The sequence below is a fragment of the Brachyhypopomus gauderio genome, chromosome 15 (genome assembly GCF_052324685.1).
Source record: "Brachyhypopomus gauderio isolate BG-103 chromosome 15, BGAUD_0.2, whole genome shotgun sequence".
Taxonomy (NCBI): domain Eukaryota; kingdom Metazoa; phylum Chordata; class Actinopteri; order Gymnotiformes; family Hypopomidae; genus Brachyhypopomus; species Brachyhypopomus gauderio.
The window spans coordinates 10,886,847-10,903,587 of NC_135225.1; the positions used below are offsets into that span (position 1 = coordinate 10,886,847).

Sequence of the window (16,741 nt, forward strand, 5' to 3'; positions counted from 1 at the left end):
TACCCAGAAGAGATGTTCAAAAGTGGCTGCAATCTTGCAGAAAGAAGGAGGGTCCAACTGAGCATGTGCAGTATGACTGTCAACACTCTAGGTTGTTTCTGATTTGATAAATCTGCAGTGTTGCAACTGCCACACGTTGCAACTGTCCCCACTCTCCCCTACTTCGTAACCTCGTACAAGGTTACGAAGTAGCGCTAAGAACGTTTTAGGAAACTCACCCCTGATCAGTTTCTGGTTGTGGGGCATTCCGACAACCCTCGTTTATCCGCATAAAGACGCTACAGATTATATTATCGATTTATGTTTCTATGCATAAATAAGAGCTAGGTTTTAATTATCCATCACAGCAAACTGCATTATCTATGTCCAAAGCCACACTGGCTCAAGGGTGTTAATTATTTTAAATAAAATACACACTGGCTATACCGAAGTTCACCTCTGACCACGACATCGCAGTATTACAGCAGTATTATGTCTAAATATCTAGTTAGGACAAAACTAGAGTGCTCAATGAACTAAGTTATAATCACTGTAACTCCCGAATATCATCTGTAGCGTCTTTAGGCGTGTGCAAACGAGGGGACTCGGAATTCAGCACAACACGTTCGTTTGAAAAAAATTCTCCGTCGTGCCTGCTGCTTGCATGAGTTAAATGAAATTGAGCATTGAGTATTATTACCGATTACAAAACGCAATGTCCAGTGCCACCCCGGCCCCTGCTTTGGCTCCGCCTATGCAGCTTGCAGGATAGAGCCAACCATGCGGTCATCTCTTTCGGTCTGATTCTTTATCATTGTACTGTGGAGTGCAGTAGGCCTACAGTATATTGTATGACGTGGAGAGACGTTGGTTGCTAGCTCTTTCTTCACAAGTGCACTTCTGAGATGTAAATTTCATGGCTGACGTCTCCCAGCTGAAAAGCTCCTCTCTTTCTCATAAACAGAAACCTTTCTCACAGCTCCCCTCTGGAACTATGCTTGTAATCGAAATCGATTATATGTAGTTAAATATATATAACAGTCGTTTAACTGGTATTAGGTTATATTTTAATGTTCACGTCACTGATACTCATAATGAAATTATACATAAACGTAATGCACATATCCTTGTATGTTTATTATTTTGTATCACCATTTAATATTTTTACTCCATGAACTTTGCACACAGATGTAATTACCCAGGTTGGCCAGATAGTGGTACTCTACGGCAGTAGGATTATCAGAAGTTATGGCTTACGTGCTCGTCTGGACACAACACTAGTCAAATTCTGGGCATAACGGTTTATACTGAGAATCCCAAGAAATACGAGTGTGAATTTGTGGACTGAAGGCAGTGCTAGAATAACGTCACGACATGGGTACAACATGGTTTACGGAACACTAGGTTTTTAAACGAATGAATAAATAATATATCAGTTAGAGATTAAACGAAATATTCAGTGAAATCATATCAGTTATTAATTAATATAAAAATGTAAATATTTAACCATTTAACAAGCAGTCTAGCAGTTTAGTTTTTACGGGAAAATGCCGTATAAAAATAACGAGCTGCCATTCTCAGTCACAGAATCACCATTTCATCACCATTTACGTGCCTTTGAATAGTTTTTGAAACTTCAATGCACTTCAAGTCTGAAGGGGCGGGACTTGCTTACAGTCAGCGCAGCCCCGCCCCCTGACAACTGCACGTGCGCGCCCGGAGAAATAACCATAAGTTGCGCTAAGTTTAAATAGGCGGGGAGGGGGAAAGCCATTTATAGACCATGCAAGTGGACTGACTGAGTGAGGGAGTATCGTACGTTTAACCGACAGTCACGTGTAGTTGTGTAGAAGAACAACGGTGAATTATTTCCATTTCAAAGAAAAAAACGGCAAATAACGCAGATCATCCAGACGCTCTGACCTGAAAAGTCTGTCTTCTTTAGGAATAATTCTAACTTATTTAATTGTTTTAAATTGTCGTCTTTAGGAAACTGGTAAGTTGCTGTACGCATATCTATATGTAAAGAATGTTTGTGTATTTGTGGACAAACAGTGGAGAGAAACTTAAATGATCTAGAAAAAAGGGGTTATACTAACTACTCAGTTATACCAACATCTACATATAAGGTATGTTTCTTTAAAAGTATATTAAGTAGGCTACACTGTACTGAACTCAAATTTGGCATTCATGCTTACATTGGTGCAAATGTCAGGGCTGTTGATTAATGCTTTAGAAAAAAAACTAGAATGAAAATATTTCAGAAAGACTCAAAGTGGCGGTAAAGATGAAAATGATCATCTGCAAAAAAAGCAAAGACATGAAAAAATGTGCTTCAGGAAGTGTAAGGAACACACACACACACACACACACACACACACACACACATACACACACACACACACACACAGACTTTCCCATTAACTGCTTCAGTCACATTGTCCAGGTGAAGTCTGAAGGGTCTATTTTTCTTGAGATGGTCTAATGTTCCACTAGAAACTGGAAACTGGTCAAAACTTGTGTAACAGCATTACAACAAACATTAAGGTTGTTCCAAATGTAAAACATAATTTAATAAAATGTAAAAAAAAAGATGCAGGAAGCTGAAATGTGCAGTCTAGTGCCAGAGGGGAGCTGAGCAGGCATTTGCAGTTGGTGTGAAGGAAGCAGCTGGTTGTGTGTGTGTTTGTGTGTGTGTGTGTGTGTGTGTGTGTGTGTGTGTGTGTGTGTGTGTGTGTGTGTGTGAGTGTGTGTGTGAGTGTGTGTGTGTGTGTGTGTGTGTGTGTGTGTGGTTTGACTGGTGTTGAGTGTCATCACTTACTTTTGGAAGTACCTTTTGACCTGCTGTCCAATCTCTGACTCATTGACTGAAGCATTTTTTGCTTGATATCTGATGCCATTTTGTGTTCTGTTGAGGATATCACGTTTCTGGACATTATATTCTTGATGACAAAGCCATATATAAAATTAAAGTTTTTTTGTGTTTTACATCTAGCATTGGTCTGATGAAATATTTATGGTGTCCTTGTGTGTAGAGTAAGTAATAGCCATAAGTAATATGTTAGATCAGTCATATTGATGATGTACACTGAAAAAAAGAGACTAGCCATGTCTTGGATTTATGTAAGCATTTTGAGTGTATCTAACACAACTGCCTCATGTTTTAAACAGACATGCAATTTTATTGTGTAAAAACTACACAACACACAGAGAGAGTAAGTTGCTGCTGAAGCAAAACAAATGTGTGCAACCAATTGAATTGAGTAAATCCAACAAGTTATTTTTTTTCAGTGTATTTCAGTAGCTTTATGAGTGAAGAACCCACTAATTTGTGGATGAACAGTAAGGTAATGGATAATGTTCAGACTGGAGAACTTATATAGTATGCAGACACAAAAGCAGTGACTGAACATGTTGAAGTACATTATGGGAAAGAGGAATATACATGTATTTAGATCTCACTCACACAAGCTTGAATAACGCAGAGCTTTGAATTAGTTTTAATTTCAATAAATTAAAACAACCTTTTTGAAAAGCTTTAATTATGGTACCGGCAAACGCTCAAAGAGGCACTGATTTAATATGTCACTTCTAATGAACACTCACTTTCATGATTGCCTTATGTGTATTATAGAGCTGCATGATCACTCACAGTGAAGCATCTGGCATGGTGTTAACCTTACTCCAACTCCAGAGTCATTTTGTTTCTTTTAACATTGCATTGTGTTTCTTTGTTTCTGTAGAAAATTGTCCACTTGAGCATTAAAAAAAAAAAAAGAAGATCTTTCCCTCCATTTAAGTCTTTTCCACTTCTCAATGCTTGGTCATTATTCAGTCCTAGCCAAACCGGTACAATGATTTGCATGTTTTCCGCATCATAATATTCATGACTGTCGGCAATCAGTGGTAATAGCCATTATACTTGCTGATTTCCCAAATGAGTCTGTGATTATCAGATTATCATTTACTTGGGCAGCATAAATTCTGTGTGTGGCTATGTGTGTGTGAGAAAAGCCTGAAAGATTAAAATAAGTGCAGAATAAAGGACTGACTGTAGGAGGTTCACTCTGCCTCCTGTCACTGCTTACTGAATTGCATCATTAGTTGATTTTGAAGCAGCATACAGAGAGATTACTCATGACATGAGTGCAACATTCATGTTTATAGTAAAATGCCACTTAATGTAATACGAGATTAGTTACATAAAGGTAGCTGGAGTGTTACAATGCTGTCAGTGGTAACTGCATGTGTTGCTATAGCCACAGGGCTGTGTTGTTGCAGTGCCCATGCAGTGCCACAGGGTTTCTGTGCACTCAAGCCTGTTTGAGGTATCAGCAGTACAGGGTGACATGCACTCCACACTTAATTAAACAACAGTAACAAGAACAGCAACCACTCCACCAAACCTACATGTACACACATACACACGGTTGTTTCTTAGGAACTTTATCTTAAGTGTTCCGGTAGGAATTCACAACAATGTATCTTTGATATTATGATTTATTAATGACATGCATTAATGATCTACTAACATTTTGTTGTTTCACGTATGTACACAGCGTGTAGCTCAATGACTTACACTCCATCGATCTGCATGTACGTGGAGGAGATGTCTGCAACTTGTAACAGGACTTGGCTTGGAACAGTCATATGCCATTTATGTATATTTTTCATATTCTTAGCTCCAGAGTGGATATGCCAAGTAATGGATATGTTTCTCTCCACCTGAGAGTGCCAGTCAAATTTGTATACTTACTTCATTAAAACCATCATACAGTATATATCCCATTTGTTATCATGCAGAGTTCTTTATCAATGGTCAGCCAAAACCTCACTGGCTCACTTGAGTATCTGAACACTCTACTCTACTACTCTACTAAATGTGTTTAGAGCTGCTTCCAGTCATGTTTTGGATATAGAGATGTCGAAGCCGCAGTACGTTCCCCTTCTTTTTGTGGTTTTCTGTTGGGCATCTTGGTGTTTTATCGCTTATTTCAGTTCATGTGGTTGAGTTGTTAGTGCCCAACACAGGAGATGGCCCCCAGTCCGAGTGCCAGTTCCACTCAAGCTTTCTTCCTCATGGTCCTAGGGAGAATTAGGGAAAATCACTATTGCCAATGTTGTTGTACTTACAAGATGCAAAGCTGCATTGTGTCGGTACTTGTAAAAAAAAGGCTATATAAATAAAATCTGATTGCCTTTTTTGATAAATGAGAATGTAAGACACATGTAAAGTGGCAACACAGTGTATCACATTTTTAAGCCATCTCTCTCTCTCTCTCTCTCTCTCTCTCTCTCTCTTTTGTTCTTTCTCCCAGGCCATGGCGCCATCTCTATCGCAGGCCTATAGGAGGCGCTGGTGGATGGCTGTGACGGCAGTAATAGAGAACCTCCTCTTCTCCGCTGTGTTGTTGGGCTGGGGCTCTTTGTTAATCATGCTGAAGAGTGAGGGCTTCTATTCTCACCTGTGCACAGGTACCTAGACGTGCCTGGCGTGCGCTTCACCTGGTGTGGCCAACTAGAACTTAATATCATACTTGTTAACATATCAACTATGCAGCCCTGTGCTGTGAAATCTGCAGTATTGTATTGTCTCTTATAATGTTCAATTGACCACCATCTCCACTATGTAAAGCTCATTAGATGCAATAAAGTCAGTGGTGGGGATCTTACACATGACACCCAGCAGATATTGACAACATTTGGTGAGGCCTGCCTCCCTCTTTGACAGAAAACACAACGGAATCTCATGCTAATGGAAGCTCAGAGGAGAGCGTGGTGTTTCCCAGCTGTGTGGAGCAGGAGGAGATTCTAAATCTCGGCTTTACCATTGGCTCATTCATCATCAGTGCGGCCACACTGCCGTTGGGAATCCTGATGGACAAATATGGGCCACGCCCTCTCCGGCTTCTAGGCAGGTATGAGATGTATTACAGTATGTCATTCATCATAATATTCCTATTAGAAATATAGCTGTCATACAAAATGTATCAGTAACTTCCACTGAAGTCATTTTGTTATTATCGTTATCTGTCTCATTATCAGCAGCCATATGTGTGGATTACCACCATTATAACCAGTACATGTTTATTGTAGCATAAGAGTTTGAGACTAACTGGGACATTTGTGCCTCGCGATCTGTTCCAGTACCTGCTTCGCCTTCTCAATGGTTTTGATCGCTGTGGCAGCATATGATCCTTCAGGTCAGTAGATGTGTGTGTGTGTGTGTTTGTACTGACCTTAATGTCCTACTTATATCTCAGAAAATATATTTAAACATGAAATAAAATGGTGCTTATTGCATTACATATGAGCAGTGATCTAAAAATGCAAGTTTAAAGTGATTTATATACAGTATCTAGATGTAAGTTTTTCAACATTGTAAAAGGTAAAGTGATACATTTTGATATTTTGAAAACAAATCAACCTGTTTCTCTTTTTTTTGTCAGTATTATCTGCCCTAATCTTCATTGCGGTTTCCTTCAATGGTTTTGGTGGAATCTGTTTGACCTTTACTTCACTGACAGTAAGATAAACACATAAACATGCACACACACACACACACACACACACACACACACACACACGCAGGCATGCACTTACACACACACACACACTCACACAAACACAAATGCAAACACAATCATAAGTGAAGATCTTGTTATTCATATATGATATGTGACCTCTGAAAATGACATAAAAGTCTTCATTAACGTGGAGAGCAGAATGTCGGGATGATTCCTTTGTGTGTTTCCTGTAGCTTGTTATTTTTAGATGTGTCAGTGAATTTAAACGTGCCTGCTAGAATTGTTGGAATATTTGAAACTGTGTTTGGTGAAATGAGTGTTGTCACTGAGACCTTTGGTGTGTGGGTGTGTGGGTGTGTGGGGGTGTGTACATGTGCGTGTGTGTGTATTTTGGTTGAACACCTTGCTGAGGCACATGTTGCACTTCCAGGCTTAGAATTTTGGCATGATGCATTTAACCAATCAGAGAGCAGGGCTGCTCTCACGCCCTTGTTTCAGCCATGCAGACCGTTCCTGAGTCCACAAGGACACATGGTCCTCTCTGCCCCCCCCCCCCCGCCCCCCCACCTCTCTGCCCCCCCCACCCCTGTCCCTTTGCTCTTCTCATTCGTCTTTTTCCACTTCCAACTTTCCTTTTCATTTCCAGTACCTTTTTGCTCTCTTCTGCCAGAACCCAAACACGGTGGTGCTAATTGTATGATTCAAATGAAATCATGGGGAACACAGCCATATTTCTTAGAAATCCCAGATGTGCAGTAATACAACTGAGGCTGATACATTGATATTATAAACCCCACTTACTTAATTTATGATTCTGCACACTCATATTTCTTCTTAGAGTATGTGTGTATGTGTGTGCGTGTGTGTGTGCGTGCGTGCGTGCGTGCGTGCGTGCACACTGCAGCATTTGTCATATTTCTAGGCTAGCAGAGTCCAGTACTATGCACTGATATGTTCAAAAATGAGGGAACATACAGAGAGAAACAGATAATGAGAGAATTCCAACATGGTATGGACAGAATGTAGAAGGTTAAAAAAGCAGAGACAGTTAAAAGCAGAGACAGTTAAAAGCAGAGACAGTATACGGTCTCTGGTTAAAAGACAGCAGTAGTGATGGAGACCGAGAAAGTATAAACACGTCTCAAGGTCGTTTAAGATCAGAGATATAAAGGGAGAGAATGACCAGCTGCTGAGTAGGTGACCTGTGTGTACACATCCTGGTCCTTACTGGGATTTGTCTGTATCATTCTAAAGCTAAATTAAATTAATAATAAGAAGAAAGAAAGAAAGAAAGAAAGAAAGATAGAAAGACTTTGAATGTACACTGTGATATTGGGGAGAATTTTCATATAATTTACACAGTTGTAAACTCAAGGGCAGATTGACATCTGTTGTCATGACACATGTGTCATACTCTCACAATGGACAATTTATATTGTGTATTATACCAAATATACCATTGTGTATTACATTGTGTTTCTTAGTGTCATTAGAGGAAGGGAGAGAAGGTGACAGAACCTTTTTAGGAAGAGGTGGGAAGCATACCTTAGTTAGACACAGCTGTGCTGTTAAAGTTACACCAGGCTGTCTCCTCCTTTCAACACTGGGTGGATGTGTGCGCCCTCTACTGGCCTCTAAAACACACTACATTAATTTATATTAATTAAATTATATCTAAATTAATAAAAACGTGCATTAAAATGAAGTGGCATGTTTTTTGTTTTTGTTTGTTGTTGTTGCTGTTGTTGTTTTAATCATCTGTGCTCTGCTCTCATCTATAATGTGTCCTATTCACTTTTCATTTCAGCTGGCCAACATGTTTGGAAATGCGTGTTCCACCATTCTGTCGCTCATGATTGGCTCCTATGCTTCTTCTGCAGTTACATTCCCAGGAGTGAAGGTAGGACCTAAAGCACTAACCCTACATGAGATCAGACCCCTTAGAGCACTAACACTACACCTCATCAGACCCCTTAGAGCACTAACCCTACACATGTTATCAGACCCCTTAGAGCACTAACTCTACACGTCATCAGACCCCTTAGAGCACTAACCCTACACGTCATCAGACCCCTTAGAGCACTAACCCTACACGTCATCAGACCCCTTAAAGCACTAACCCTACACGTCATCAGACCCCTTAGAGCACTAACCCTACATGTCATCAGACCCCTTAAAGCACTAACCCTACACGTCATCAGACCCCTTAAAGCACTAACCCTACACGTCATCAGATCCCTTAAAGTACTAACCCTAAACATCAGACCCCTTAAAGCACTAATCCTGCACATACACTAGCCACGACAGACTGACCTATACAATTATTTTTCAATCTCTTTTGCTAATGTATTTTTTTAATCTTTTTAGCTAATCTATGACGTGGGTGTGTCCTTCCATGTGATCTTCTGGGTGTGGGCAGGCTTAGCTTGTCTTGTCTTCCTCAACTGCTATGTTAATTGGCCAGTGGAGTCTTTTCCCGCCCCAGATGATGTCAACTATATGTCAGTATTATATCCAACACAACAATCTTAGAAAATATCAACAACTGTAGATCGATATTACATCCAGCATCATTGTCTCAGTAATATCATCAGTAATGCTGTACATTTGTCTATGTGTTAATAATGGAGGAGTTAAATGTATTTTAACCAACACGCATAGCATAACAGGGTTGCCTGAGTTGTTCTACATATAAACTCTCCTCACATTCTCGCACTCTTGGTTTTCTTCCCCTCCTTCTCTGACAGTAAAAGTACGAAGCTGAATGGTTTAGTGATGGATGACAGTATAGCAGGGGATCACTGCTACAGTCATGTGGCCTCTGTAGAGCCAGGAATGACTAAAAAACAGCTTTTTGACAACTGCATGCAGAGCAGCGAAGCAGTTTTGCCAAATCAGGGTAAGTATCTCTCTCTCTCACACACACACACACACACACACACACACACACACACACACACACACACACACACACACACAGTACAGACTTTACTTGTGTGTTTCTGTGCTCTTGCTCAGGTTCACCATCTTTTCGCCGCTCCATGTGTTCGCCCATCTTCTTGTGGAGTCTGATCATCATGCCGATGACGCAGCTTCGCATCATCTTCTATATGGGAGCCATGAACAAGATGCTGGAGTTCCTGGTAACCCATGGCGACCCCAACCGTGAGCATTCCATTCAGGGTTGCTGTTTCACATGGCTGATTTACACAAGAAATACTGAATCAGTGATGGACTAATCACAAGCAGATCTCAGACCTCAATGAAGACACGTCACAGGTCACACTGCATGGATGATGCATGTCATGAGTAACTAACTCTTTGTTGTCAGTCAAAGACCAAATGATTTTAAATCTCTAATCTCTAAATCTCTCTAAAGTCTGAGAGAACAGATTGTGTAGAAAATGTTAACTGTTTGTATGATACTAGCTTGTGCTTTAAATTAAACATCCAACATATTTGGATTGGGAAAAAAATGTGGTCACATATTAACTCAAACCAGCCAGTCGGTAGGCTATGCTGTATTTTTTAAATAAGAAAAACAATAGGCTGTTATGTGTGCATACATGTACATATTTACCCTTTAACCCCATGTGTTCCAGCTCCAGAAGAATTGATGAAAGAGGCAGATGAACAAGGTAAGAAGATTTCCATGAACCTAAGGAAGACGGATTTCTTACTCTGTACTCTTTAACTACACATGGAAGCGTGCGCCGTGTGTGCGCCATGCATGCTCCACGCGTGCGCAGTGTGTGTGCTGTACGTGTACCGTGTGTGTACCATGTGTGTGTCATGCCTCTCAAGGACCTGAGGAGCAGATGCTGTGGTTCTTCATGGCTGATGCCATCGCTTGTGCCTTTCCACAGTGAACTTCTTCTCTTCCATCTTCGGCACTCTGCAGCTGCTGTGTCTGGCCACCTGCCCTCTGATTGGTTACATCATGGACTGGCGGATGAAAGAGTGTGAGAAGGAGACAATTGTAGTGGAAGGAGAGAAAAGGTGATGTTTGTGTGTGTGTTACAACTGTTTATAAGCATTCAAGTGCCTCTGCATTTTTATTTATGGTATACTAAAACAGTGAGAAATGTACATTACACTTTACTATCTCTTTGGAGTTATAAAGATACTTCATAAATGTACTTTGTAATTATTTCATTATTTATGTGTGTGTGTGTGTGTGTGTGTGTGAGAGAGAGAGAGAGAGAGAGAGAGAGAGAGAGAGAGAGAGAGAGAGAGAGAGAGAGAGAGAGAGAGAGAGAGAGAGAGAGAGAGAGAGAGAGAGAGCGCCCATGGAAACCCTGCTGCCCAGTTGGAGAGTTAATCTTATCTTTTAATTAACATTATATTACTCTCACTTATTTTTCATTAGGCCTCCCAGAAGAGACAGAAAGATCCAGAAACTCACCAATGCAATCAGAGCATTTATCTTCACGAACTTACTGCTGGTCATTTTTGGCATCATCTGCTTAATAGACAACCTGCCAGTACAGGTGATACACCTGCACAATCTCCTGTTGTCAGCAACCATTATTTTAATGTAGAAGACACACATGTGTAACAAGACTGAAATTATGTGGAAAAGCACACAACGTTTTAATGTGCCTTTAAATGTTTCTGTCACGGGTGGAACATGTGCAGAATAAAGGAAGTGAAAGGCTCGTGAAACATGAATTAATGACCGTGAAACATGAATTAATGACACACAAAGTGCGCAAACAAAAACCTGTGACATTAAGACAATAACCAGCGATATGCTGGTTGAAACCCCAGACATATATACATAAGCCTTCAGGTGGCATAACAACACTAACACTGCCGCTGCTGAAGGAGGTGGCCAGCAGGGGGCCTCAGTATCGTGACAGTTTTGCACTTAAATAATGTTGCTTCCACCCCCCTCTCTCTCTCTCTCCCCCCCTGTCTCTTTCTCATGGTCTTAGATGGTCTCCTTTATACTTCATACTGCAGTAAGAGGTTTCATTCACTCCTGCTGTGGTGGACTCTACGCTGCTGTGTGAGTATACTTATCTCCTACTGAAACTATTCCCTTTCCAATCCCTGGAACAGAACCTCCATCTTTTGCTCCAGGACTATCTGTACTGTTTGATGAGGTGTTTCTCAATCCAGTCATCAGGGTCCATAGAACAATGCACAACCTTTATAATAACCTAGCTGCAAGTGTGACTATACATGGTATTCAAGCATTGTTTGTGTATTTTGGAAGGAATCAAGGCTTGGACTAGGCATACAATAGGGAAGACAATAATAATAATAATAATAATAATAATAATAATAATAATAATAATAATAATAATAAAATAGTCTTTATTTGTATAGCATCTTTCATACATACATGCAACTCAAAGTACTTTACAGAATTAATAAAAAAGAAACATTAAAAGGAAGCAAAGATAAGGAGACAAAAGGAAAATGTTAAAAGAAATTAAAAATAAAGGATACAAACAATAAAACACTGTAATAAAGTGACAATAATTAGAACAGACATAAAATGTAACTAAATAAAATAATAAAGTAAAGTAAATAAGATAACAATAACATGGAAAACTATTAAAATAATTAGAACAGAGTTAGACATTCTTAACTAAAATACATGACTTCATTGTTATCCAGCACAGAAATGGTCCATCCCTGATTTAACAAGTAATTCTTCTATAGATAAGTGAACAATGCATTCTAAAAGATAAACAAGACATTCTCCTTCTTGATTGTCAGGTATCCCACTAACCACTTTGGCACTCTGACGGGCCTGCAGTCCTTAGTTAGTGCTCTTTTTGCACTTCTACAACAACCACTCTTCGTCTGCATGTTGGGACCACTCAAAGGAGACCCTTACTGGGTGAGACACGCTCATACGCAGACATCTACTTTAAAATGTCCATTTTCTGAAGTGGCTGACTGGGGTTATAACTGATTAATTGCATCAGAGCTTCTTGTCTTTCTCCTCCAATACCAGATCAACTTTGGCCTGCTTATTTTCTCATTGGCTGGTTTCTTTTTGCCGGGATACCTGTTCTACCATCGCCGACAACTTGTTAAAGAGAGGGAATTGAAGGATAAGGCAATGGACCAATCAGCACAGGATATGGTTGTACTGAACCAATCAGCAGATGGCCCTTTGAAATCTCAAATCAATGGGCTTGCTCCAAAAGATGCTTTGAATTAGCAGTTAAATGTGGTGGTATAGTAAAATGTGATTTGTTATAAAGACAAAGAATTCATTGTTCCTTCAAACCAAATCTAGACAAATACAAATTCATATGCACATTCACCAAAGCCTTAAAAACACTGTAGCTAAGCCCTTCATAATACCCTCCCCCATCATCACCCCCACCTATGATCTATGATGCATGCGTCTTTTAGACCAGGATTTAATCATTTATTTCAGAACACCAATGAATTCTTGTTGTGCCAACAGACTGTCTGGTATCATTATGAGCTACCTCCTCCTGTCCCCTCACTGCAGATGGTTGTCATTTCAGATAATGTGCAGACTCATGGTACAGAGTGTATGTTCTTCATTTGTAACCCATGTTTAATAAATTGTTATTTTGTTATGTTTGTAATGAAAAGTGTGTCTTAGTTTGTTTTACTGTGTGCAAAATGTGTTATTTGTGCATTGTATAGGGGTTTTACTCTAGCTGTGGTTTGGCTTTCTCTTCAGCCTCAGCATAGTGTCTCTTCACCAGCACTGCCATCATGTGGCAATTATGAATGATTCATACTCCTGAAACCTTTAGTTATGAACTGTACTAATTTGTAGAGCATAGAATTATTGTAAAATAACCATTTGAGAACTTCATTGTCCTCTAGTATTTATGAACACTTTCAATTTAGGCTGTTGAGTAAATTATGAAGTCAGTTAAAGGCAATAAACTTTGAAGTGATATTTTTTTACTTGTTAGATATAGAAACAAAAAAAACTGTCTGTATTGCTCCACCGCTTGGTCTATTCTGTGTACTTATGCCTGTGTTATGTTAAGAATAACATACCTTTTCTTTGTTGACATGCGATGCTTCTGTGCACCAACAATCCAAGTATAATTTGTTACATGTGATAAACACTGTTGGGGACTTATAGATGAGGCAGAGTCTTCTTACAGACATCTGTGTTTACTAGTCTCTTTTCTTTATGGAAGCTCATCTATATCTAATGGTAAAGTGGATTACCTATCAGATTTCTCTAAATACATGTTCTTATTTAATCAAAAATGCCTTGGTGGTGTTCAAATGTTGGGATTATTTTCTGCTTTTCATTATGATTTCATTTTAATCATCATTATCATTGCCAGAGTGCTATGTTTTGCTCTGCAGTGTGCTTACCGCTTTAAATGTGTCAAATAAAAAAGTGAAATAATGACAAAGTACATTTATGAAGTATCTTTATAACTCCAAAGAGATAGAAAAGTGTAATGTACATTTCTCACTGTTTTAGTATACCATAAATAAAAATGCAGAGGCACTTGAATGCTTATAAACAGTTGTAACACACACTAACACACACACACACACGTATATTGCTGCCAATTGTCCTCAGTTGTCTCACAATGCACATGCACACACTCACATGCAAGTAAAAATAACCGGATTGTACAGCTCATTTTCTCATTTGCTTACCCGCTTGCTTGCTCTCTCTCTCTCGCGCGCGCGCACACACACACACACACACACACACACACACACACACACACACACACACACACACACACACACAAAATAAAAAACAACCACTGTTGTTCCGATGCTATTTACACTGAATCCTCTCGCCCAACGTGTCTGCTCCTATCGGAGGCTGCTACTGCTGGGCTGTGAGCCGCTCATTCCTGAATTATCAGGGCTATGACGGCTCTGAGGGCAAAGGTGAACAACAAAACATACTCCATGAGCATTATTATAGAAACAATGACACCCTTAACTTATGTACGTGTCTTAGTATATTAGTATACATTTTTGAAATACAAAGTTATTAACCTTCTTTTTTTTCTTATCCTTCTTCTTTTTCTTTCTATCGGGATCATCATCCTTCTTCTTTTTCTTTTTCTTGTGGTCAGAGTCTGAGGGTGTTTCTGTAAGAAGGACCGTCGAATATGGACATTGGATAGACATTTTGAAGCATTTGCGCCAACACTGACATTGTAATGCAGTTTAGCATGATATTAGGTGCATGTGTGAAAAAGCATGCGTGTGTGTTTATTGTTACCTAGTGGTAGGAGAGAGGGAGGGGGAGAGAGAGGGTAAACATGACTTATTTTAAAAGTGTGTGTGTGTGTGTGTGTTGTATAATTACCTGGTGGTAAGGGATCCTGGGGGCGATGGTGTCTGTGTTTTTGTTTGCTCTTTTTCTTTGGAGGCTGAATGTGCATCAGTCTGTACTGCTCTGGAAGCTTGAAATGTTACAGGCAAAAAAATGAAAATAATTAATAATTATAATAAATAATAAATAAGATAATGCATAAATACAAATAAAATTAAGAAGCCTTTCTGCTTTGTAGCGGAGCTGGTTTTATTTGATTTATGACTCTGTTCACCTATCAGCTAAATTTACAGTAATTTGTTACTTACCAAAGCTTTTGCACTCAAATTATTAAATGCCAAGTTACCCTCCAAACCCTTTTAGATAGTACAGGACTGACCTTTTTGGTGTGCTCTCAAAAGTGGTTTAGACCACTTCCATTTAAATGTTTTTTTAACTTCATATTGAAAATAATGTGCAGTGAAAACCTATATGTTTTTTTATGCTAGCTGGATTACTGTATACTGGCTCCAACTAAATGCAACAGTTTGTGGAGCAATCAGAGAAAGCTTTGTGAGCAGAAGAGAGCATTACGAGATGCAACCAAAACTGAGCAATGGGGAATAGTTAGAGAATTTAACACAAAGGTCTTAAAATGTCACATAAACCCTTGGTAACAGTTACATTAAAACACAGACACACTTACAGGGCCCGTGTGCAGTCTGAACCCAGTGAGCATGGGTCCAGTAAGAGGACTGAAAGAGTTGTTGCACACTGGTGGTTTCTCGATGAGTGAACGCAGAGAACTTCCGTCCTGCACACCTGGATTGTCTATCATACCTGGAACAAAAGCAGAATAATGCTTCTTTTTATTTACAAGAAAAAAGACAAATTCCCCAATCCCAGTTTATCCTTTCAGTCAGCACAGCAGCCTGGATCCTGCTCTTATTTCAGATTAATCATCATGGTCAAACATACTGAATGCTTACCAGGAAGCTCTGGAAGAAAGTTGCTCAGTTTCTCCTTTACTTTCTTGCCACAGAACTTATTGAATGCGTGTTCCAGATTGTAGTGTGTGATGAGATTAGTGTTTCCAGTCAGTTCATTCTCCACTTAGGACAAAATAAATAAATTATGATTAACAAAAGGCTACTTAAGAATTACTTCTTACATACTTAGGTACTTAAGCTATGCAAAATATATCAGATCCTGAACTGTAAGTAGTTAATAATAACAATTAATCATTACTAATATTTGAATTAGTAAGAGTAAGACAAATCTAACAATGAAGGAAGCAACAAAAATAGATAAGGGACTTACTTGGGAGCTCTCGCAGTAAGTAAAACGGGTCATTCGTGGCGGATGGTTTTCTAAGTGGAGGCCCGTCGTCCACAAACTGGTGTGGGATCGAAACCGACATGTGGACCGTATTTTGGGGTACCGGTGGTGGAAGGGGTTTCCCTGGTCCATACCCCATTCCGGAAGATCCCGAAGTTCCCTGAGTCTCGGCTTGGCTGTACAGTGATGAGAATATTTCAGTCATGGTAAAGAAGGTCCTTCAAATATGGTGTAGGCGGTCGGTGTGTTATTGTTGACGCTCTTCCTAATCAAAGTGACTTCCGGTGCTGTCCGTGTAGTTCGGCATTTACCGTAATATCTCTAATATCACTTCGACAACGAAATCACGTTCTTAAAACCTATACCGTATTGCCTTGCGGTTGCAAATATCGTGAATGGAGAGATATTATACAACATAACATATTGTTAGACGAACTATGCTGATACATAATTTGCTGGTTTTAACCGAAATTTTAAAACCGTCAACGGTGTTGTGAACGCCTTTCCTGTTACGACGGTAATTCACAAGAATTCCGTAGTGATAACTTCCTGTTCTCCTCCCCTTTATTGTACTTCCCCAGCCAATACACAGTCTCCGTTTATACAGCTAACCAATGGCTGTGCGCACGAGGAGGAGGCGGGCCCATTT

The 16,741-nt window shown here is 39.6% G+C and overlaps 2 protein-coding genes across 2 annotated transcripts; one reads left to right on the plus strand and one right to left on the minus strand.

Moving 5' to 3' along the window:
• The first annotated feature begins 1,755 nt into the window (after window positions 1–1,755).
• slc43a1b (solute carrier family 43 member 1b) lies at window positions 1,756–14,221 on the plus strand. The gene is made up of 15 exons (XM_076974752.1): window positions 1,756–1,975; window positions 5,298–5,454; window positions 5,711–5,897; window positions 6,127–6,182; window positions 6,429–6,505; window positions 8,314–8,406; window positions 8,874–9,007; window positions 9,254–9,405; window positions 9,525–9,671; window positions 10,109–10,144; window positions 10,373–10,505; window positions 10,876–10,996; window positions 11,444–11,517; window positions 12,237–12,360; window positions 12,478–14,221. Exons 2-15 carry the CDS (start codon window positions 5,301–5,303, stop codon window positions 12,685–12,687), a joined length of 1,698 nt encoding a protein of 565 aa, XP_076830867.1. The 5' UTR covers window positions 1,756–1,975; window positions 5,298–5,300; the 3' UTR covers window positions 12,688–14,221.
• med19b (mediator complex subunit 19b) lies at window positions 13,887–16,599 on the minus strand. The gene is made up of 6 exons (XM_076974754.1): window positions 16,075–16,599; window positions 15,744–15,866; window positions 15,461–15,594; window positions 14,809–14,905; window positions 14,493–14,587; window positions 13,887–14,369 (listed from the first exon to the last, which is right to left on the minus strand). Exons 1-6 carry the CDS (start codon window positions 16,295–16,297, stop codon window positions 14,304–14,306), a joined length of 738 nt encoding a protein of 245 aa, XP_076830869.1. The 5' UTR covers window positions 16,298–16,599; the 3' UTR covers window positions 13,887–14,303.
• Window positions 16,600–16,741: the final 142 nt, after the last annotated feature.